This window comes from Epinephelus lanceolatus, chromosome 16 (genome assembly GCF_041903045.1).
Source record: "Epinephelus lanceolatus isolate andai-2023 chromosome 16, ASM4190304v1, whole genome shotgun sequence".
Classification (NCBI taxonomy): domain Eukaryota; kingdom Metazoa; phylum Chordata; class Actinopteri; order Perciformes; family Serranidae; genus Epinephelus; species Epinephelus lanceolatus.
This window is the reverse complement of record NC_135749.1, coordinates 14,910,166-14,935,320: the sequence shown is the minus strand read 5'-3', so window position 1 is coordinate 14,935,320 and position 25,155 is coordinate 14,910,166. Positions and strand designations below refer to the sequence as shown.

The window sequence follows — 25,155 nt, the reverse complement described above, 5'->3', positions numbered from 1 at the left end:
CCTCCCTTGGTAATGTTAATTATTACTATCAGTGTTAATTGCATTTATACTTTGCTTTGCCAGATATTTGCAGTGCTATGGATCTGTTGTTCAGGGATTAGTATTGAGACCTCAAGGGATTCTTGAAGAAGCACAAATAATGAATAGTTTAAAACTATAGTCTGTGGGGAGTTTTACTATTTTCCCTTCTTGCCTAGAGTCAGAAATACACATTGGATGTTATTTTTTTATGCCACAGCATTCAGTGTGAAGATATGTTAAACAGGGAAGTTTAACGGTGTATTTCCACCCTTTTAAAAGAAGCTGTGAATTGAGCAAATCTGGGCTAAACTCGCTGCTCATTATTCCTTTAGGGACCCAAAAACACTGAGTCTGGATAGTTAGTCAGCTCCTTGTCCTCACCTCACCTCTTCTTCCTTTTTCTCCTACAGACAGCAACTTCATCCTGGCCAATGCACAAGTGTCGAAGGGCTTTCCCATCGTCTACTGCTCTGATGGCTTCTGTGAGCTCACAGGCTTCTCCCGGGCCGAGGTCATGCAGAAGAGCTGTGCTTGTAAGTTCCTGTACGGGCCAGAGACCAGCGAAGGCATCATCCTCAGCATTGACGATGCCCTGGAGGAGCGAAAGGAGTTTAAAGATGAGATCATGTTCTACAAAAAGACAGGTAGGCCGTGAAAAGCCAGTTTTGTTGTGGTTTTGAGGTGTGTCTGAGTTGACTGTTCAATTATTGTCATCTTTGCTCCCTTCATTTATCATTTTGCTGCTCTTTTGCACTCATACCTAGTCACTTTACCAGACTCTGTGACTTCCTCTACCATTTACCAATTAAGTGTTGGAACCAAAGGAAGGAGACAAGCACAGACAGCCATTAGAGAGTGCACAGACAGAGCGATTACCATGTTGGACTTTGCCTGTGCATTCCATAAATGGATGGCAGTTCTATGTGGCTATTTCTGAAGAAGCCACATTTAAATTGGCACAGATGGACCCATGGATAGATGAAGTAATGGCTGGATTAATGGAAGTATAACTTTTTTTTATTGGCCCATTCTCATTAAAAGGTGATTAAACTAAGCAATCAGTCACATAAGTCCTCCAGTTATTATTTAACACTCAAACACATTAAACTTTCATAGCTGTCAGCTAGTGACTCCTGAACCCTGTCTCCTTCGATTACACTGAGCCCAGTAGCTAGCCGTGGTGCGGTATGGTTTGGTGTGTGCAGCGCTGATTAGCCAGCTGGCCAGCGCACAAAATGGGGCCGAAAATAATGAGCACATCTAGGCATCAGCGGATACATGCATGCTGTGATGTGGGATGGTGCCATGTGCCCTTGCATGGTCATTGCAGTTTTCTCCACTTTATGTTCTTGCAGTAGATTCAGCTGTGTGAATCTACACAACTTTTTTTTTAAATTAAGCTGGCAGCATTTGTGTTTTGGTGGAGAATTTCTCTGCAGTCTCTCTGTCTCAAATCAAGAGAAATCAGTTATTTGTTATACACTGTCGGCACTGCATGCTTTCTCATTTCTGCAGAGCTCACACAACTGTGAGGAGAGATTAAAAGCTCATTCCTGACTTTGGAAACATGTTGATGAAATAGTTTCTCTTCTAAGTCCATTTTGTAGCTGTTCTGGAGCTTGTTGGTTCTTGACAAGGACAAGAAATATTTAAAGGTATATTGTGCAGACACTGTCACTGTTTAGGAACACAACATTCAAACTTGGCCCCATCTTCCTTCACTGCTTGTGCGTGCACTGCAAGCTACTGTACTATATTAGCAGCGTTACATGGTTGTAATAGAAAAGCCCATGCTTTAGCAAGCTAACTAAGCTAACCACTGGCACCAATTTGTCCAACAAAAAACAGGCCAGCTCTCCCTCACTCTTCATTCCCATCCTCTCCTCCAGTGCTCGTCAACCAAAGTGAAAGCCAGATTTACTTTTGTTTTGCTTGGCATTTCACATCACCATATTTGCATATTTTTTGCACTCTATCCAGAATGTCCATAGCTTCCTCATGGATGAGTACTGCTACAACCTGATCACTACCTTTCTACACAGTCCCATCCTCACCTGTGCACTGTTATTGGTTGGGGACTACACACTGCTGCTCAAAGGTTACAGCCCATAAGCATTGTGAACACAGCAAACGTCAGTAGAAAATAAGAAAATAAGGACAGGGTCTCTGCAGATAAATACACTGTCACACACTTCTAGTGGGTCATAATGATTGAGAGTGATTTTTTTTGTATGAGTCTGTATGTTTTTTGTTTGTTTTTTTAGCAAAATCCTGCATAACATAGCTTTAAATGCTCAGAAAAATGGAAATTGAAACATCATGTTTCAGAGAAGCGGCTGCACATCGCATTGATGATGATCAAAAAGTTAGCTTAGAGCAACTTGTACTTGCTAGCTTATGGAGCCCATTTTTAATCCTACATATTAAGCTCTGATGGATCAGTTGTTTGTTTAACAGGGGAAACAGCTGTTAATAGGCAGAACAGCCTGGTCTCACTCCCAAGGACGCTGCTTGGGCAGTTTAGCTTCTATGTGAGATGCACCAGGATGTGTGAGATGCACCGGGCTCTCCAACAACCCCACTGTAAACACACCCACGTCATTGACGGACGTTCAGAGCAACAGATGCAGGTTAAAGAGAATGAAAGGTGGTCAGCATGGGAGGGGACCTTGATTCAGGAGACCATTGTTCAAGACTGGCACACAGCAGCATCAGTTGTGGCATTTGTGCCGCTAAGAGCCCGGTGTTTTGTAGCGACATCTGCAATCATTTTCAAACTATAACCAAGTAGTTTTGTTGCCTGAACCTTACAGCTAACTCTTTTCTCACCACCGCGTTTGTGCCACTCAAAGCAGGGTGTTTTTTTTGTTGTTTTTTTTTTAGCAAAATCCGGCTTGTTTTCCAAAGCATGACCAAGTTTTTCGGCCTAAACCTTACAGCTGACTCCTTCCTTATCATATGCCATGGGCTTCATTTCAGTAATGTATGGGGTTTCAAGCAGCAAAATATACAGGGATGAAATCAGGTTGGACAGAATGGATGTTGCAGTGAGTTTCCTTTGTCAACATCTGAAAGGATTGTCGATGACAGTAAAAATGACTCCTGCAGGTATCGAGGTATGTGTATGTGTGAGATGTGCCACTTCTCTGATTTTTCTACGATTTATAAAGAAGATTTCATAGTTGACTCAGTGCAGTTTGCAGAGATACAGCTCAACTAATACCACCACAGATGTGACTGTCTATGCCACTCTGTCTACTGCTTTATTGTCATTCCTGTCCCCCACATCCCCCAGATCCAGATCTTTTCCCTTCTGTTCTCTTTCACTTTCCTCTTTCATTTTGTTACCTTTCATCTCCCTCTATCTCTCTCTCTCTTCTCACTCACCTCTTTTACCATGTTCACATAGTACTGCTTGTGCCAGTTTGTCTGTCTGTCTGTCTCCCATGCTTATCTTGCCGTTTTTTTTCTATCCCTGCCTCTACCTTTTTATGTCATCTCATCCCCCTCTTTCCGTCTGTCACAGCGGAGTCCTGAAAGTAAACGTAGCTGATTGACTCGTTTTGTCCCCCGTCTGTCAGCCCGAGAAAAGAGGAAGCTGCATGCTTGCAATCAGGAGCGCTCTTTCTCTCGCTGTGTGCTTGATAGTGCTGCCTTGTCATGCAGACATGCAGATATTCACACACATACACACACACACAGACAAAAACAGTGTGATTGAGTCATCATCACCAGGCACGGAAGATTTAGTGAGTGGGAGTGATGGGAGGGAACTCCGTGGGAAATCCCTCATAATCAGTGATTCATTTGTAGTCACTAAATAGAAAAGAATGAAAGGTAGACCATGACTGCTGCTTTAAAGACATTCATCTTGAAAAAAAATCAAACTATGAAAGAGACAACATAAAATATAACTCTACATGAAAACCAGTGACACTGTCGTGCATATGCCACAGCATGATGTGGATTAGACTGAATTTGTGATGATTAATTAATTAGTATTAAGACTAAAACCCCTGAGACGCTCTAATGCTCAACATAATTTTGCTTTCCCTACATGAAGAGCCCTCAGAATTCCAAAGTTTATGCCAGAGGGCAGGGCATGTTTTTACCCAGACTGAAAAGATAGATCCTCTGTACGGTGGCATGCTTAGAACAAGTCAGACACAGCTTGACAGGCTCACTGCTGTGCTGTCAGACTTGTATTTAAGTGTTTCCCAGTTCACAGCACCGTAGCAAAAGAGTGCAGTGTAATAGCGTAATATGCTTCTATTCAGCTTAAAGGTTCTGTGTGTGAGACATTCAGAGCATTAATACAGTAGCAACCACTATTTGCTAAAGATATAGTGGAGTCAGTGTGTCTTTAGCAGAAAATTAAGTCATGCTTCCTCTTTGTGTGTTGTCATCCAAGGTGTCATAAGATGGTCTGGCCACATGTGCATGTCAGTGCATGTCTGTATCCCACTGGCTAGCTTGTTACGCTTATCTGTGGCTCATACTGCGGTTACTGCTGATATTGGGACAGTGTTGCCGTGGAAGCGTAGCAGCCATCTTCTAGTGGTTAAAACCCCCAGGTGGCAACCTCCGAGGCTGAAAAATGAAGCCAACACGTGAAATACCAAAAATTGCAGTTCCTTGAATGGCCACTTGAGGCCACTCATGTTAAAATGTCCAACTATGCAGCAGAAATAAACATGTTTACAGCCTGGTGCAAAAAATGGTTTGGGGCTCTACAGCTAGTTTTAAACAGCCATAACTTCTGTATGGGGGTGAAATATTTTCCTAATTTTGTATGTTATTAAAGTCCAAGGTTACGCATATTTAAGAGTGAGATAGCTTGGGTGACAGGCTGTCTGCCGATAGTGTTCTCAGCTTCTTTTTGACTTGGATCCGCCCCTCACTCCTCCAAAGCACCAGCCTCTCACCAAAATATGGTCATTTTTGGCTCCAAAATCCAAGATGGTGATAGCAGAAATGCTTAATAAAGACAGTCCACAAACCACTGAGTGATGTCATGGTAGCTAAGTCCATTATTTATACAGCGTATGTTAACATGGTTAGCTCTGTCGGCACTATCACCATTGTTTAGCTGCTAGCCACCAGCTCAGCCAGCTCCGTGTTGAGAACCGTGTCCGTGTAAAGGAATACTTTACCCACCAAATAATCATTTGTGTATTCGTTACTCAGCCCATGTCATGTTGAACTTAGGAAGCACACTTTGTATGCCAGAAAATTCTTGATGAATGAAGTCAGGGATTTCGATTTAACAACGGCAAAACTATATCAAAACGGCCGTTTACAAACTCTCACACCAGTCATGTAGTTAAATCTAAGTCTCATTGATCCAGTTGTATGCTCAGTACTTCCCAGACACATGCATTTCCACTAAAACCTTACTATTTAAACCACTTACGCATACAAGTAGTGTGAGCAAGAGCAAGCACGTGGTTTGAACTCTGCTGGTGCAGAGTTAAACGCATGAGCTTGCACATATGCACCACTTGTCTGTGCATTGGACTGTTTATGTATGTTTTAAATCATAAGGTTTTAGCAAAAATGCATGTGTTTGGGAAGTACTGAGTGTACGCCTGGATAAATAAGACATGGATTATACTGCACGAGTTGTGTGAGAGGTTAGAAAAGTATATTTTGCTATAGCTTTGCTGTTGTTGAATGTGGTACCCTACAACTTCAGTTCATCAGGAATTGTCTCAGTTTTTGGATTCTTCATTCACCGTGGAGGAAAAACAAAGTCTTCCTCCTGAATTCAACATAACACAGGGTGAGTAACTGATACACAAAATATCATTTGGGGGTGAAGAATTACTTAAAAGCCCAGCAGCAGTTAGTATGTTAGCATTTATGTTAGCATCACATAACAACCTACAGCTGAGGTTGATGGAAATTCTAACGCAGCCAGTGGCACTAGATGACAGGCAATGGAAATGACCAAAGTCACCATCCTCCAGGGGTCGTGGTCATCTGCACCAAACTTCCTGGCAACCCATGAAACAGTTGAGATTTAGTTTGACTTATTTCTGAGTTAATTAGATAACTTAAACCTCCATTAATGGATTTGTTTTGGCCACTTGGGTGCACCACAATAAGCTGTAAACTCATTGTCAACACATAATCACCTAATAAAGTTAATACGGAGAACTACACGCAACCCCTTTCACATAAATATTGTTGTTTAATCTGTGTTAATATAAGAATATTGATAACAACAACTTAAATTATAGACTGTAGAATGAAGTTTATTTTCATATCCTCTGGATGAATCTAACTGAAAGCCAGTAATGAGCACAAGCACACAAACGCTGGTGCAGAAACACACATGCTGACCAGCAGTTCCTCTGAAAAGCAATCCATTTAGCAGGAGATGAGACCTCAGAGATGGGTTCATCTCTTGCTGTGCCTGGGGAGCAGCGACTTGCTCTATTTAAAGGCTCTGCTTCTCCCCAGGGACTTCCAACTGCACATAGGCTTACTAATAAGTCTGGGGATCTGTGGAACTGTTGCTCTATACACACACATGGTAAATCCATTCTGAGTGTATTCAGAGGTGGTGTATAAACGTGTTAATAAGAGTGTTTTTCCTTTTCAGCTGTGTTGTTCTGGTGCCTGCTGGACATTGTGCCAATTAAGAACGAGAAGGGAGACGTGGTGCTCTTTCTGGCTTCATTTAAGGACATCACCGACACTAAAGCCAAAGCCATCCAAGAGGACAAGAAGGAAGGTATGTGCGCATATGTATGTGGGAGGTGTGTAGTTGTTGAATGAATGCCCACTCATTATATAAAGCTCACAAATGTTTATTCTTTGTTTAGCATGTGGATTTTGGTCCTGTTAAGGCCATCGCTAACTGCGACCAGACCAAATTGCTAAAATAGTGCTAGCTTTAGACAAAACCAACACACTGTCCAGTGTAACACAAAATCTGTTTCGATTGCTACGTGTTGAAGGTGAGTGTTAGTTTGTTGTTTCCAGCAAAAGGGTTGAACAAACCAACCGTGCCTCATCGGAGTTACATTTATATAGAGTGCTGTAAAGATGAAGTTTCTTTTTGTAGGTCAGCCCAGATGTTAGCACCGCCTGGTTTCCTCACTAAAAAGCCAGTGGACTTTTCCCACTGGATTATGGACCTTAACCTTAAATCTTCACAAACGAACCCCACTTTTATGATGTTTGAAGCATACATGTAATCGCCAGAAGTAAAAACCTAATGTTAGGCTAACAAATTACATCACGGTCACATGACTTCAACATCACCACTACAATGAAGCTGTAAAGTTAGGCTAGGCATATGACTGTTGGGCTAGCTGCAAGCATTCACCATGAGCTGAACCAACTCCATCAATGAAATCGCCCTGAGAAGCTTCTACCTCTTGCTTTTAAAGTTTAAGTTTAAGTTTATTTACTTTATTAATCACCTTGAGGGGAAATTCAATGTTTTCACTCTTGCTTGTCAATTACACACAGGTCCAAAAGACACACACATGCACAAACAGGACCCATGCATGCACAAAGTGGAGAGATGTCAGAATGAGGGGGCTGCCCTTGGTGAGGCGCCCCGAGCGGTTTGGGGGTTCGGTGCCTTGCTCAAGGGCACCTCGGCAGTGCCCAGGAGGTGAACTGGGACCTCTCCAGCCACCAGTCCACGCTTCATATTTTGGTCCGGACGGGGACTTGAACAAGCGACCCTCCGGTTCCTAACCCAATTCCCTATGGGCTGAGCTACTGCCGCCCCAAACAAGATGCTAAAGACGATAAAATCAAATATCTATGTAAAAACAACGAAACAATTTCTAAATCATCATTTAATTGTCCTAACATAAATATATTAACAATAATTAACAATATAGAGCATTCGTTGATTCATTTTACGTAACCGCTTATCCTGTTGGGGGTCGCGGGGGGGCTGGAGTCTATCCCAGCTGACATTTTGCAAGAGGCGGGGTACACCCTGGACAGGTCACCAGACTATCACAGGGATGACTCATAGAGACAGACAACCATTCACACTCACATTCACACCTACAGTCAATTTAGAGTCACCAGTTAACCTGCATGTATTTGGACTGTGGGAGGAAGCTGGAGTACCTGGAGAAAACCCACGCTGACACGGGGAGAAAACGCAAACTCCACACAGAAGGGCTCCCGCACCCAGGGTTCGAATCAGGAACCCTCTTGCTGTGAGGCAGTGCTAACCACTACACCTCTGTGCTGCCAATATAGAGCAGTGATTCCCAACTGGGGGTCACGGTCCAAAAGTGGGTTGTAGATGTGAAAAGTTTGTAAAACAAAATAAAAATAAAAAAAACTTTATTTTAAAGTACAGTGAATTTCCAGCAAAGAGTTTTTATTTTGAAGTGCTGTTTCCTGCTGTAGAGTGGGACAGCAGCTTAACAGAGACAGCAAACTTGCTCGACTACACAGCCAAATGCAAGCATAATGCTGAATATATTAAACTGCTCTGAAACTACTTTTGTTAGCAGGTTCGCATTCTATACCTACATGTAATCACTATGCTAAGATAACTCAGCCAGAGGCCTTGGCACCACAGCTTTGACTAAAGATCTGCTGGCAGGATGGAATAAATAACAGAACTGCAGAAGCCAGACTTTGTCTGAACAGTGTGCGACCTGCAAGTTAGCACTGTGAAGGTCAGGGAGGATGATGGAGCTGCAAAGTGCAGAACTGTGACATGTAGCCCAGGGTTGGGTTTAGTCAGCAAAAACACAGGTTAATTGTTAATAAATAAAATACGTCCTGTCATGGGAGTCAAGAAATTGTTGACCTTTTCTCAATTTATCTAAGACAACAGTCTTTCCCCAACCTGGGCCAAAGTACTTTGAGTGCCTCAACATAACCTTGAAACCATGAATCATTCTTAAAGGAATACTTGACCCACAAAATGATCATTTATATGTCAGTGACTCACCCAGTGTTACTTTAGATTTGTGATAAGAACTTGTTTTCCCACATGCCACTGCAGGAAGAATCCAAAAACTGAGAAAATTCTTGATGAATTTAAGTTATAGGGGTACATGTTTAATAACGGCAAAACTATACCAAAACAGCTATTCGCAAACTCTCACACTGATCCTGCAGCATTATCCAAGTCTCATATATCCAGTTGTGTGCTCAATACTCCGCAGACAGAAGCAGTTTGATGAAAATCTTACAATTTAAAACACCTCTTCATCATCAGTCTCACGCATGGATGAGTAGTGCATCTGGGAATGTGTGTGTTTAGGAAGCATATGACTGGATAAATATGACTGGGATTATACTGCACAAGTTGTGTGAGAGTTTATAAAAAAATGTTTTTTATTTTAGTTTTGCTATTGTTAAACGCAGCGATTTCATAATTTAGTTCATCAAGAGTTTTCTCTGTTTTTGGATTCTTCTTCTTTGCCATTGAAAAGTAAAAATATATATATACATAATTGTTGCAACGCAGGGTTGATCAAAATGTACAGCATGATGAGCCAAAATAGCAAAAATAAACATGCCTTTGTGAAATCCAAGAACATTATTTTAATTATAGTTGTATAGTTTGTAATAGACCCTTTGAAATCTCCTATTCTTATTTCTTAAGATAAAGGTAAAGCATTGGCTGTGATATACTGATGATTTCAGATGTCTTTAGACAGACCCTTCCTCTTTTAATTATATCCATCATTGTAAACACAAAGAACAACTAAAGGAAGCAAAGTTGCAAATTCTTCCCCCAAAATCAATTTCCTCAAAGGTTTACCTTAAGGGTGACACCTAAGCTGAAGCCAGAATCCCCCTACAAAGTAAAAGAGAAGGTCAAAGTGTGTCCGTGTATGTGTGTGTCTGTGAAGTCAGCAAACCTGACTTGTCTCATCTCGGGCCTGCCTCCCCTGGATTTGCCTAATTACTCTCATTACTGTAAATAAGGGAGAACAGGAAGCAGAAAGCGAAAGTTATTTTTGCTCACATAATGAAATGCTTTTCATAGAAAAGGAAAGAGGCTGATGCAGCATGCCTTTAGACAAAGATGAACGCCTCACTGTAATGGGTTTGGGTCTGACAAGCTTGTTTAAATGAGAATATGCCTGTGACTCTCACAAGACATTTGCATTTTCATGCCGTTCTCAGTGCAGTTGTAGAAAAGGATGTGCTTGCTTTTGTTCGTTTAAGTCAGTGCAAGCGAGTTAGTGACTAAATAAGGAAGCTTGGCTTGCGTAACAACAAAGTTACTAAGTGTGTAGATAAGAATTTTATCAATGATTACAGACTTAATGATTAAAGGTGTTTAAAAAGACAAACTGGGGACAGACGTGATGACATCAATGGGGCATTTCCATCCACGCTGGGGAAGCCTTTCAAGGACAGACACCTCGGATGTGACCCAGTTAGCTCGCTGTCTGGACATGTGTGCGCAAAAGTGGGAAACCCAGTCTCCGGCGTCAACAGCCTCCTCTCTTTCCACCCCCTGTCTCCCCTCCTCACCTTCTCTGCTTTCTCCTTTTTCTGTCCTTTCCCTCTCCCCGTCACCTCTATTTCTCATCTTATCCAGCTGCTTTTACAGTATATATCTATTCCCACCTCCTCTATCTGCCCTACATGCCTTCAGCTTCCCCCCTTACACACAACATCCACCCCTCCCCACCTGTACCTCGCCTCCACCCCCACAAGAAGGGCTATAAATTCAGAGGGAAATTCATTAGATCTAAAAATAAGCATGTCTCTGTCTCTGTGCTCCTGCCGTGTCGCGTCCCCCAAGGCTGCGCCGCGTTATGGATGGGCCCTGTCTGTTCGCCTCGTCTGTGGCCCGCACAAACACCACAGAGCGCACACACTCTCCAAAGGACACTCGAAAGCAGTTAACACTTCTGTTCCCCAGCTTTGTTATTGCCGTTAAACCCCCCTCAAGCCAATCTGGCCTTAGTCCCTTCCTGTGGGTTCACAACGGAGAGAATGGGACTCAGAACCCGGCAGCAATAAAGTGCCCTCTCTTATTACCCATCTCCTCGGTCTGAATGCTATCAACTTTATCTGCTACAATACACTTGGAAGAAACACACACACAAGCACGCCAGCAAGCGCACACACACACAAACCCATCCCAGTAGCAGTCGACTATAGAGAGTCTACCACTTAACAGCCTCACTGCCCCACTAGCAGCTTACAAAGCTGAAAATTGCACTGTTTAGCTGGAGATAGTGTTTACACAATAAGACGTCATCAACCAATATTTACAGCTGAATTATGTGAATCACAACAGGTAGCACATGTTCTGTGACATTCACACAAGCACGATGACAGTTCCACTCAGAAATGGTGCAGTTTGTTTAGAAATGATGCATTCTTCCTGATGCATATTCATGTTTTCTTATTCATGTATTTCATCAAGCATAATGACTGATTCAGTCATCAGGAGTTAACCCTGGGGGGTAAAGTATTGAAGGGGGGATGTGTACTAACTTTTGTGTATGTGCGCGTGTGTTTACAGAGCGACGGCGCGGCAGGGTGAAAACAGGCTCTCCATTCAGCTCAGGTCGTCTGCGGAGCAGCACGGTGCTCTACCACATCTCTGGTCACCTCCACAGCAGAGAGAAGAGCAAGATTAAACTCAACAAGGTACTTCACATGACAGGGCAGGATGTAACGTGTTGGAGGATCATTCAGGAGTGGGTGCGGGCGGACTGTTGTATAGGAAGTGAGTAGATCAATGCTGTTACTGAAGCGCAGTCGAGCCAATCTAAGGGCAGGGAGCTGAGGAGAAATATTGCGTCATGAAAGAGTGTCGCTCTCCAGTAAACAAAGCGAGACTGATGATTATAATCTTGTCATCTTTATGGAGTCAGCACCAGGTTGCTAAGCTCCTATGTTCCCCAGCTTTATATTCCCTGAACATAGCACATAAGAAACACATTACAACTGTCTTCCTGGTGATTTAGAAGAATTGCAAATACTTAAATTTGAGAGCATAGGATCCAAGGAGTTTAACATCAGTAGGCTATAAGTTGTGGGTGGGTGATTTCAACATGTCGACCCAGGGAAATATACACTTAACATCTGATATAGGGAAAAACATGGCTAAGAACATAAAACCCAACCCATCAAGATATTTCCTGGGGAACACAGAACACTTTGAACATTTTCTATCACAGATTCATCAATTTGTAGCATCATTTCAATCCCATCTGATGTAATCGGAAACCAAAGATCTTTGTAACAAGAAAAACAGATATTAAATCAGGATACAGTGAATATGTCTTTAAGAAGTGTAATGATTTTAAGACATGATGGGTCTAGCTGCTCTAATGTCTCTTTAGACAACCAGAAGCTTAAACCTGTTACTGTGTGGCCACTTGGTGGCAGCTCAACAAGCTTGGCACTTCCTCGCTAGATTTAGGGACTTTTCAGACCCTCTCAGCGACTTTTTTTCTAAAAAGCGACACATTAAGTGACTTGTTAAGACCATCAGGGAAAAAGAGAGAAATATATTATATTGTAATTAATTCCCACGCATGCTGCTCAGAGTAATCACATTCCAGGAGTCCTCTGCCAACAGCACCGAGTCTCTCCCCCTCTCTCCTCTTGCGCAGTGCAGTAGGTGTGGGACAGGCAGGAGGAGAGGAGACACCACTCACAGTGAGGGTTCAGTTGTACTGAGTTTCTATGGTTACGTCGACGTTCTCACTCTCCGGGTTGGAAGCCCGAGAAGTGGTGCACTATAGTAGCCTCTAAGTGCCGTAGCTCTCGTACCATTCAAATGTTTTGTCGAGGATTTTTCCGTTGAATCTAATTCAGGGAAGTTTTTAAATGGTTCCATTAAGGCACAATGATCTCACCAATGTGCAAAAAATATTACATCATCTGGCAACATGAATGACTTTTGGTTGGTGCTGGCTACTTTCAATGGAAAAGAGATGGCAACATTGCATATCATCATATTTTTTGTAAGCAAAGACCCTATATGCACTTCAAGCACACACCAAGCTTTCATTTTGTAGAATACACGTGACAAATGGGAAAAGTCACTCTCCTTTAACTCTGTTTTGGTGTTTACCTACTATACCAAGGGAAATATGTGGCTGTTCAGCAAGTTCACTAGCTAGTTAACTAACTTTGTCAGCTGTTTGGTGCCAGGCAGGTGGCGTACCAATTGTTTTTTTTACTGTTTGCTGCAGCCTGAAGGTTGATAAGAGCGAGGAGCGCTTATCAGAAAAGTAAAGTTGCCGGCTTCACAAGGATAATAATAATAATAACATTAATAGCATGTTCTTTAGAGGTGCCTTTCAAAGAGCTCAAGGGCACCTTACAAGACACAGTTAAAAAAAAGACAAGCAGCAATGTATCCATAGATCATAAAATCAAACGATTCAGTGATATACAATAGAAGTTCATAAAATGACTAGACGAAAATTGTAATTATGAATATTAGGTGTAAAGTCGTCATCAGTGCAGTCCATATGTGTGTCTCTATTAAATCAGACTGAATATGCCAGTTTAAAAAGGTGTGTTTTCAGATGGGATTTGAAGGTGGAAAGGGAGAACCCTTACTGGTCAAGTGGGCAGATGGTGATGTGAATTGGACTGCAGAAGAGGATCTTAAGAGTACGGGAGGGTGTGTAGATATGAATGAGTTCAGACAGGTAGGAAGGGGCTTGATAATGAAGGGCCTTAAAGGTGAGAAGCAGACTCTTGAAATCTATGTGATATTTGACAGGAAGCCAGTGAAGCTGTTGGACAACAGGAGTGATATGATTATTTTTGCTCTTGACAAATAGCATAAACTTAAATTGCTTGTAGTTGGCGGGCTAGGTTGACAATTGACAAGAAGCCTTTGTGATTAGTGGCTTTATTTGTCAGCCTTTTGTAATTTATCCCACCAGCATTTTAAGTTAATCAATCAGTTAGTTACTTAGTTAGTAGTTAAATTGCAATTAAACATACTTTAGCTAATTAAATACAACTCAGCCATACGTTTAGTTAGTTGGAGTTGGACCACCAAAACAAAGTGGACTTAACAAAGTATTGCTGTTTAATCACTCATGTTTTTTATACATTCTTTTCCAGAATGTGTTTGGGGATCCGCCTGCTTTGCCAGAGTACAAGGTAGCAGATGCCAAGAAGTCCAAATTTATCTTACTTCACTACAGCGCGTTCAAAGCTGGTTGGGATTGGCTGATTCTTCTTGCCACATTCTACGTTGCTGTGACGGTGCCGTATAATGTGTGTTTCATTGGCGATGATGATGACCTGACCCGCAGCACAACTGTCAGTGACATCGCAGTGGAGATACTGTTCATCATAGGTTAGTTGCAGAATTGCGGAGCTAAGAATTACACTGTTTATAATCTACTGAATCGAATATACTGTAAATACAAATATGTTATTTTAATAAACAGCATTTACAGGAACTAAACTCTTTTTGTTTGTCTCTCCTGCCAGACATTGTTTTTAATTTTCGCACAAGTTACGTCAGCAAATCAGGCCAGGTGATCTTTGACGCCCGGCAGATCTGCATCCATTACCTGACCACATGGTTCATCATCGACCTGGTGGCTGCATTGCCATTTGACCTGCTCTATGCCTTCAAAGTCAGCGTGGTGAGTAATCGTTGGCATGTTGCTGAGCCCCCGAGGTTTAATGTGGAACATAATCGGAGAGAATAGGAAAGGAAATATAGGTACAAGTTAACAGACCATGACTTTGAGTGATGTAAAAATCCCATGATTGATGGCGTGCCCAGTAACAGAGACCCTGAGACCCCTAATCCGGTCTACACAGCGGTGTATTATAAAGTGCAACACCTCCAGTACATTTGACATTTCATAAGAATAGATTGCATAGATTGTTTTCAGCCCTTCTTTGAGTCTGCGTATTGATTCCACATACTGTACTAGGCCAGAGGAAACTATCAAACCTGTATCATTAAACCCTTTTCTTTTCTGCTTGAGACAAATACATGCTGCCCCTTATGAACACTTGAATGCAAGAAAAAGTGGAGGTCCGGAGCAATTAGGTAGACATTCTTGTCTTGTCAGCAGCTGAATGATATCACCCGATGGAAGCGCTGCGCTACAGGGAGGTTTTGCCTCATTGCTAGTGGAAGATTTTGCTTCTGGACCCTAATTTAGAGAAAGATATGTTGTTTCTACTCATTCAGCCACTGTTATGTGGATCAAAAGGTCCAATATACAGTAGTGGATCTCATACAGTAACTATCAAAGTTCAGCATGATCTCATCCATGCTCGTTATATTGTGCTGCTTAGGTAAAGAAAGCTACTTGGTTATGGTTAGGGCAAAGATCGCTGATGTCGCTAAGACGAATACCAGGATTTGTAGCAGTAAGAAAGAGTCGGTGGTTGGGTTTAGTGAACTTTATCACTTCATCTAATGATGATGCGAATGGGTTTACATTGGAGTGCGTGGAAAGCCCGGTGCATCTCACACAGATAATCATGTGTCAGGTATTAAACGGTGCTGCCGTGCAAATTTGACCTATTTTGACTAATTAAAGTTGCATAATTAAAGAGTCACCTTATTGGCTTGTCATATTGACAGAAATGTTCATTATGGGCTGATGACAAAATTTAATTTCAAAGCCTTTATCTGCCAATACCGATAACGTGCCGGAATTACTGTGCATCCCAAATTTAATTTATAAACTGCCCTCCTGCCTTGTAGCCTGTAAAATAGTTATATGTATCAATACTTAAAGGGACAGTTCACCCCATATCAAAAACACATCCTCTTACAATAAATCTAGATTGTTTTGGTGTGAGTTGCTAAGAGAGATATCGGCCGTAGAGATGTCTGCCTTCTCTCCAATATAATGGAACTACATGGCACTCAGCTCGTGGTGCTCAAAGCACCAATAAATAGATTTGAAAAACTCTCAAGAAATGAAGACCCAGTTACTCAAGATAATCCACAGACCTTGTTGTAAGCAGTTTCACGCAGGAGCTACACTACCGAACTACACCCACTAATTGTATCACCGTCCAGAAGGAAGCGTGCATCTACTCAGGGACAAGAAGCTTGGGCCTGTGAAAGCATGAGATGTAAACATTAATGGCGTCCTCCTCAGCTGAGCTGTAACATTAGCTCGCTCAGTGGTGCTAGTTGAGCTAGCAGTAGATGCACGCTTCCTTCTGCATGGTGATACAGTTAGTGGGTGTGGTTCGGTAGAAAGAAAGTAGTTCCGACATGAAACTGCTCACAACAAGGTCTGTGGATTGTCTTGAGTAACTGGATCATGATTTGGCGCTTTAAGCACCACAAGCTGAGTGTCATCTAGTTCCATTATATTGGAGAGAAGGCTGACATCTCTACAGCTGATATCTCCAACACTCTGCATCTCACACCAACACAATATACATTGATAAATAGCACTACAGTTAGGGTGAACTGTCCCTTTGGAGTTACAGTTAAAATAAAAATGGGGAAATCCTATATAGATAAAACAACAGCTATCAAACTAGTGATAAAAACCAATATAAGAAGGAACTATCTTTTGGAGGTTAAATAAAAGAAACAGAGAGAGACAAAGAGAAAAAGCAGCCGGAGTGGTGAAAAAAAGTGCTGTGAAAGAAAGTGTGAGTGGATGTGGTAGGCACAGTGACAGTCTGCTCCAGGCTAAGGTGCCTGTTTGGCTCCAGACTCTATTAATGGAAATACCATGCACTCCCAGTAGGTTGGGATTTCGTGTAAGGCTACTGGGCCACAAGTTCCCATGCCACCGCCGGGCTGAGTGGGAGTGGCCAGTAATTGACGAGCATTCTGCGCGATGTCCTCTCAAAGGACGGTGCGTTCAGACGTATGTCCCCTTTGAGAGCCGAAGCCATCTTTCATCAGAATGAGCCAAGAGGCCTCAACGCAGTCCCTCCCTGGTGTTCGGCTTTCTTTTGTTTTCGTCATACATCTCTGTCGTTGTGCCATTTCGGCATGTTTTACGGTCTGTCAGGTGATCCCATTGATCAGGTGATTCTTTTCTTTTTTTTTTCCAGTACCTACATGGTCTTTATTTCCTTCATAATTTCCTATTTCCCATGATCATCCCCACACCTGATCCTCAGGTTTCTTCCTTTATGTGAGCTGCTGCGCATTTAAAAGTGTCCCACAGGAACAGGAATAACAATACTGTGAAACCCAAAAAAAGGAAATCTTCCCTGCCTTTCACTGACCATCCCTTAAAGATCATCAACACAAAAGCAGTCAGCAATAAGATGATGAGGCAAGCATGAGTCTCCTGTTATGATAATGTCTTTGCATCAGGGCCAGCATTTTGTCATAGAGACTCAACTGCTGCAGTCATTGTTTAAGCTCATATCAATATGTCCCCTGGACCTGTAAACCTTGTTGATATTGGAGAACAGTGTTGTGCATGCTTATTGGCCCAGTACTGCTGCACCAATAAAATAAATTAAAACAAACAGGGTCAGTCAGTCACACTGTTGTGACTGGCTTGTAGCGCTAAAGGCGAGGCTGCAGGGGCAGAAATAATGAGCAATTCTGTAAATTTATAGTCTCATGTGCACAAATACTACCTTAAAAAGCAGAGGGAAAGTAAGTCAATCAAGGAGCTTAATGCAAATTTCACACCTGACGAGCGGAGGAGATGCAAATGTGAGTGGCAGGGGAAGAGTTGAAGGAGAAAGTGGCGGGAGGTGTGCACGCATTGTTGGGTGCATTGCATTGCTTACTGCTCATGTTGCTGGAGGATTAGAGATGTGGCACAGCCCGCTCTCTCCATAGGTGAGGTGCCAGGGTGGTGATAGATGGCGGAGAGGAGATGGAGCTTCTCCCCAGGGCTCGGCAGGAGGCTTCATTACCCCTCGTGTTGCACCAGTTCTCTATTTCTCACAGCAAGAGTGTGCAAAAAAACCCCGCCATAAAACATGCTGGAGACACAGGCAGGAGCAGCTCTGATAAGAACTGCGTGCACATCTCCTCCTTTTAGCTTCACGCAAATGCTCTGATTGTGTAATTCTCTCTCTCTCTCTCTCTCTCTCTCTCTCTCTCTCTCTCTCTCTCTCTCTCTCTCTCACACACACACACACACACACACACACACATTTTCATTTTCTCTCTCCTCTTTTGTCATCGTTTCTTTGTTTCCTATATGTCTCACATCCTCCCTCTATTTGTTTTGGTTATTAGGTGATGCATACATTTTCTATAGAATATCTGTCCCACTTTTTCAGTCACCACCCACACACACACACACACACACACACACACACACACACACACTACACGAATACACATACATCCTCATAGGAAGGTTTCAAATATTCTCCATGTCCTACATCCGTGTAAATAATAGCTGGTGTGTATGTGTGTGTGTGTCCAATGGGGATACACGATAGCAAGCCCCAAATGATAGACTGCTAGTGGAAATTGCCTGAGGAGCAGGTGCACAGTGGATGACATTCACATCACATTCACTGGACATGGAAACGCGAGAAAGGGAACTTGAAGGAACACTGTGTGTGTAAGCCAGTAGAGGGAAGTGTGGCGAAGGTAGTTTGATTTGTTAAAGAGTGAAAGGACGAGTGTGTGAAGACAGAAAAATGAAGGTAGCTGTGGAAGATGAAATACTGTATGGTGACAGCGAGGCTTGGAGGGTAAAAAGCAAAACAAACACACCTGTGAGCGAGCGTCTGATTGCTCTCATTGGGCCATTTATATTCAAGGGCTCCTTCATCAGGGAATCTTCATATAGATCATGTTGTGGATGTGTTTACAAGCATTTGTCAAATTCTAATTATAGAATCTGAGAGCATTTGAGCAGCCTCTAATGTTGGAGAGGACATGAAGCGTGGTGAAGAGCTTTCAGTCACTTCAGGCAGTGTTATTAGCATATGTGTGTGTGTGTGTGTGTGTGTGTGTGTGTGTGTACTTGCCACATAGTGAGTACTGAAACATGATTATAACCAACAGAGTGAGGACATTTTTGGAAAGTGAGTCCTTTTTTCTCCAAAAACCTGTTTAGGGGTGAAGACTTTGTTTTAAGGTTCAGGTTACAGTTAGGTTAAGGTTAGAGGTGGGTAAGGATTGGGGTTGGCCATTTAGTTGTGAACATTAAGGTTAAGGTAAGGGGGCTGGGAATGCATTATGTCAGTGAGCGTCCTCACAATGATAGGAGTACAAGAGTTTGTGTGTGTATTTAACTGGTGTATCACTCTTCCCATGAGAGCTACACTCTGTTAAAAGGGGAGACGATTGCAGCATGCTCCTCACCTTTATAGTCTCTGTTTCACTCTCTTGATATCTGTGTGTCTCTCTGACTTTGCCCTCAGCAGAACACCAGAAAATCTCAAGAAATGAAACGGAGGTTATGTGGTTGTGATAGCTGATCACTGCTTAGCAAGGAATGAAACACATGTTGTCCTTAGGAGCTTTACTCGTGGAGAGGGAGGTGGTGATGATAGACAGTGGCATTATGGCAGTGTAGGCTTGACAAATGAGGTTAAAGTTAACATCCAGACAATATAATCACCTCAGGTCTTTGATCTTTATCCCCAGGTGTCTGTGGTCCACCTATTAAAAACAGTACGTCTGCTGCGTTTGCTGCGGCTGCTCCAGAAGATGGACCGCTACTCGCAGCACAGCACAGTGGTCCTAACGCTGCTGATGTCCATGTTCGCCTTGCTGGCCCACTGGATGGCGTGCATTTGGTACATTATCGGCAAGATGGAGATGGAGGCCAACGCTTACAACTGGGATATCGGTGAGTGAAGGAAAAATGATGCCCACACGTCCATCTATGTTAGTGTTTAAAAACTAGACTAGTGTTGCTGGGAATGTACTGTTATATGAAATACATGTGTGCAGTTTCACAGACCTGTGGTATACCTCTAAATGATGTCTTTGTTAGCATGACACTGACAAAACATGACACATAATAACATTGTAGAGATTCAGATTTTGTAAATAAAAGTACTGTTATCACATTATCTCTGAGTGTCCCTAGAGACACTTGAATATATAATCATACCAAATTATAACATCAACAATCAATGCAACTACAAGGCCTCCCTGATCTAGTTTGAAAAGGAATTCAGTTGCAATGAATAAATATTTTGGTTGTCACCATCTTGGATTTTTGGAGCCAAAGGTGATCATACGCATTTGGATGAAAGCTTGGAGCTGTGGAGGAGCAAGGGGTGGATCTGACTCATAGACTGTGGTGACGCTTGCAGACAGGTTGTCACTTAAAGCAGCCATTTCTTTGATTATGCATAACTTTAAGCCTTAGTAAAATGTGAATGAGTAAGTTATATAAAAAAATCACACCCTGTACAGTTGTCATGAAGCGGGAAATTACCTATAGAGACCAAAACCGTTTTTGTTCCAGGCTGTAAACACATTTATTTCTGCTGTAAAGTTGGACTTTTAAACATGCGTGTCTATAGCCCCGTTTCCACCAAACACTTTCAGTATGGTACCTTTGGAACTAAAAGTAACCCTTCACACATGGTACATTTCCACCACTAGTGACCAATCAACAGACTGCAGTGTTCACAGCTCCACCTTTTAGTACCAGATCTGTGTAACTCAACAGAAGGGTGACCAATAATGGGGATGGTACAGAACCGTTTTACTGGTACCATCCATTCACAGTGGAAACAGAAAAAAAGCATAGCGAACTGAACTGAACTGTACCGCACTGCTCGGTGGAAACAGGGCTTATGAGAACTGCAGAGCTGCAATTTTTGGCACCTCCGTGTTGGCTATATTTTTCAGAGGTTACATGATGCTACAGGAATGAGGACCATGAAGCATCAACCATGATAATCTAGGATTGGGATGGAAGGCACTGAAAACCAGTTGAAGCTATAAGTAAAACTTTCTATAGAAGACAGAGGGTTTGATGTCAGTCCAGCAGCAGTGCCATACTTCAAGTGTGGCAGTTCCAAGATGGTATTGATCTTAAATGGATACTCATAGCATGACATACAGGCGGTTGCACTCTTGATGTACATGTGATTGTTTGTGGTTGGTTTGGTTTTTTTTTGCCATAGTGAAGCCTGACAAAGTGTTTTCATTTTATCTCCATTTTTCTGGCCGAGGGAGCCATTATCCAGCTTTGTCAAGCTCTATACTAAATCAATATAAAGGAAACACTGGGCTTTTATGAGTAAAAAGTGTAGGGTGAATGGCTCATGGCTTGTGGCTCGGAGTAAAAGCTATAAAGCTAAAATGTTGGATTTTCTATTGATCACGTGGCATTAATAAAATAAGTCATTTTCACTTTTTAATCAAATAAACCCCACATATACGTCATATAGGAGACTTCTCTCCCCCCTCCCTTGATCTACTCTTTGCATTTTTTTAAATGCTTACGTTTTAATTTCTGCTTTATCTTAACTATCGCATCATGTGTGGGGCATGGTGTCAGTCCTCTGGTGCATTGCAGTTTCATAGCTCATTATTTCCAAATCAGCCATGGCTCTGAAAAGCCATTGATGTGTGAAACCTGCAGGATTTTTTTTCCCCAGCAGGTAAGATCTGATGTGTTTTTCATCATGAATCTCATTCCTGTAGGTTTGCAAGCTATGAAGGCAGATTTTTACATTCAACCAGGATTAAAAACCATTTCGCATAATAAAACTGAGAACAATCGAAAAGATACCACATAGATGTGGGATTGAAACACAAGATGTGGAATTGAGAGGCCCGAGCTAATAGCTATGTTATGGACTCATCATGTTGTGTGGGTGTTTGCAGTTAAGAGACAGTGCTGCATGCTGTTCGCCTTAATATTTCAGTAAACGGTTAAATTAAGTGTATGATTTCCTCATTGATTTTATTGATCCCTAAGTCTGTTGTAAAACCCACACTGAATGGGAAGTGTGTGAGCAACAGTTACATCAGTTTAGTGTATGTATGCTTGCATTTGTGTGTGTTGTAAAATTGAGCGAATGGCGTGCTTCCTCTCATGACTCCCCCCACAGCCTCCAGGTCCCTCATATAATGAGGCCCCCTGGGCTGGTCTCAGGTCAGTATCGATGAGCTGCACTGCTCGCAATTACCTCGCTCTGGTGTCTTCATAACTGGTTCCGGGTCAGCATTGACTGGGTCAAAAGAACGATGCAGATTTCTCTTCACCAATTACTGTATCTCAGTGTCATAAAATAACAGGTCAGTGCATGAGGCAGGATTAATGTGTTGTGTCCTAATTATGTGTTTCTGATGCCAAACTGAGCGTTGAAGTCAGGCGGCTATGAGGGGCTTCCATCCAATTACCATTCATCAGTGTCTGCAGGAGACTCTCCTGAGATCAGCTGCATGTCTGCACACTGTACTGACCAGGGATCAGTTCTGGTTCCCAAGCATCTGATTTGCATCAACCTTTAAATCCATTGTTCTGGATGCAGCACGGAGGAAAGCTTACTACAGTTTCCAGAATGAGAAAATAGTGCTGTCAACTTTGTATGCATGCACATGCATCAGTGCACAGAGACATGAGATGGCCGCTGCAGCTTATTGTAAAGAAACACAAAGGTTTTGTAACAAGGCTCATTTTGGTTCCTTTATTAATCGCTGTGCAAAGAACAAGTATGAGCAGAGATGGCAGGTTTGCCTCTGAATGCTCTAATGCCCAGAGTGGGCTGATGTTTTAAGCTTGAAAAACAAAACAAGAGTGCATTGGCTAACCATCCCTTTGTCCTTCTTCTTCATATTCATCAATATCCCCATTTTTAAATCAGGATGGCTCCATGAGCTGGGGAAGCGCCTGGAGTCGCCGTACTATGCCATAGGAGCTGTGAATGGGACTGGAATGGGCAGCGGTCCCGCCATCCGCAGCGTCTACATCGCCTCGCTCTACTTCACCCTCAGCAGCCTGACCAGCGTGGGATTCGGCAACGTGTCTGCCAACACTGACATAGAGAAGATCTTCTCTATTTGCGTCATGCTTATCGGAGGTACTCAGAACACATACGTCTGATATTGTGTGTGTTATGTTTTCTAAAAGTGAGATTTTTTTGAGATCACATCAGTGTGGGTCCACATGTTATTTGGAAATGACTCTCTTACACTGTTTACATTCAGACAACAGTGTGTAGAGTTACAATGTTAAATTATATTTACTTCTAATGTGATTCCATGATGTCTTGGTATCAATCAATCAATCAATCAATTTTATTTAGAAAGCCCAATATCACAAATCACAATTTGCCTCACAGGGCTTTACAGCATACGACATCCCTCTGTCCTTATGACCCTCACAGCGGATAAGGAAAAACTCCCCAAAAAAAAAACCCCTTTAACGGGGAAAAAAAAAAACGGTAGAAACCTCAGGAAGAGCAACTGAGGAGGGATCCCTCTTCCAGGACGGACAGACGTGCAATAGATGTCGTACAGAACAGATCAGCATAATAAATTAACAGTAATCCATGTGACACAATGAGACAGAGAGAGAGAGAGAGAGAGAGAGATGCAGGTAATGACAGTAGCTTACAACAACATTAATGAAAGTAATAATATTATAGTTATAGTTCTGGCTACTGTGGTACAATATGTTGAAAGTATGTATTAATATCTGACAGTATACTTGTGTGACAATAGTCATATGTGTATAATAACAGTAGAAGTATGACTAATGACTAATGATGGCAGCAGCAGCAGGAGGCATCTGGCAGGACCACGGCAGCAGCACAACCACACATGTCACGCTATCCAGGCACCGCTGCGGTATGAGTTAATCTGAGAGACAGTGGAGCACAAAGGCTCCGGAGAAGAAGCCGAGTTAGTGACATCCAGAATGGCCGAGTTAGCAAGATGCAGTAATAGGATGAGAGAGAGAGAGAGAGAGAGAGAGAGAGAGAGAGAGAGAGGGAGACAGAGGGAGCCCGGTGTATTATAGGGGGTCCTCCGGCAGACTAGGCCTAAGTCAGCCTAACTAGGGGCTGGTACAGGGCAAGCCTGAGCCAGCCCTAACTATAAGCTTTATCAAAGAGAAAAGTCTTAAGTCTAGTCTTAAATGTGGAGACGGTGTCTGCCTCCCTGACCGTAACAGGAAGATGATTCCACAGGAGAGGAGCCTGATAGCTGAAGGCTCTGGCTCCTGATCTGCTTGTGGAGACTTTAGGGACCACGAGTAACCCTGCGTTCTCAGAGCGCAGTGTTCTGGTGGGATAATATGGCACTATGAGCTCTCTAAGATGTGACGGAGCTTGACCATTTAGAGCTTTATAAGTTAACAGTAGGATTTTAAATTCAATTCTGGATTTTACAGGGAGCCAGTGCAGAGAAGCTAAAACAGGAGAAATATGATCTCGTTTCTTAGTTCCTGTTAGTACACGTGCTGCTGCATTCTGAATTAGCTGGAGAGTTTTTAAGGACTTACTAGAGCTACCTGATAATAGAGAGTTACAGTAATCCAGCCTTGAGGTAACAAAAGCGTGGACCAATTTTTCTGCATCTTTTCGGGTCAGGATAGGCCTAATTTTCGCAATATTACGCAGATGAAAAAATGCAGTCCGTGAGGTTTGCTTTAAATGAGAATTAAAAGACAAATCTTGATTAAATATTACTCCGAGGTTTCTTACGGTAGTGGTAGAGGCCAGAGCAATGCCATCTAGAGAAACTATGTCATCAGATAAAGAGTCTCTGAGTTGTTTGGGGCCAAGAACAATAACTTCAGTTTTGTCTGAATTTAACATCAGGAAATTGGTGCTCATCCAATTTTTTATGTCTTTAAGGCAGTTATGGAGTTTAGTTAATTGATTACTTTCTTCTGGCTTCATCGATAAATACAACTGTGTATCATCCGCATAACAATGGAAATTTATAGAGTGATTTCTAATGATGTTACCTAAAGGAAGCATATATAGAGTAAATAGGATTGGTCCGAGTACAGAACCTTGCGGAACTCCAAAACAAACTTTGGTACGTAAGGTATCAGTAACTGCAAATCCACAAAATCAAATTTTTCTTTCCTGATCTTTGCAAGATGGTCTGATCCAGTTTGAACTGGATCGTTCCACTAGGTTTGGTTTTTGGGGATGAAGAGAGGTCACTGTGGCGGGGTTTTCCCTGGGGGCACTACCCACTCTGGTTCAGCTAAATGTTAAATGTCCCTGGTTGCCTGGGGGCAGTAGCAGTCACAGATGCACACACACATATACACATAC

The 25,155-nt window shown here is 42.4% G+C and overlaps 1 protein-coding gene across 1 annotated transcript in view; it reads left to right on the top strand.

Annotated features, from left to right (window-relative positions):
- The window catches only part of kcnh8 (potassium voltage-gated channel, subfamily H (eag-related), member 8), a 66,488-nt gene that overhangs the window by 19,235 nt on the left and 22,098 nt on the right, over positions 1-25,155 (top strand). The window contains exons 2-8 of the mRNA XM_033636330.2: positions 432-665; positions 6,629-6,760; positions 11,510-11,637; positions 14,083-14,320; positions 14,458-14,615; positions 19,541-19,745; positions 22,729-22,944. Coding sequence (XP_033492221.1) covers positions 432-665; positions 6,629-6,760; positions 11,510-11,637; positions 14,083-14,320; positions 14,458-14,615; positions 19,541-19,745; positions 22,729-22,944 — 1,311 coding nt within the window. The remainder of the gene's footprint in view (positions 1-431; positions 666-6,628; positions 6,761-11,509; positions 11,638-14,082; positions 14,321-14,457; positions 14,616-19,540; positions 19,746-22,728; positions 22,945-25,155) is intronic.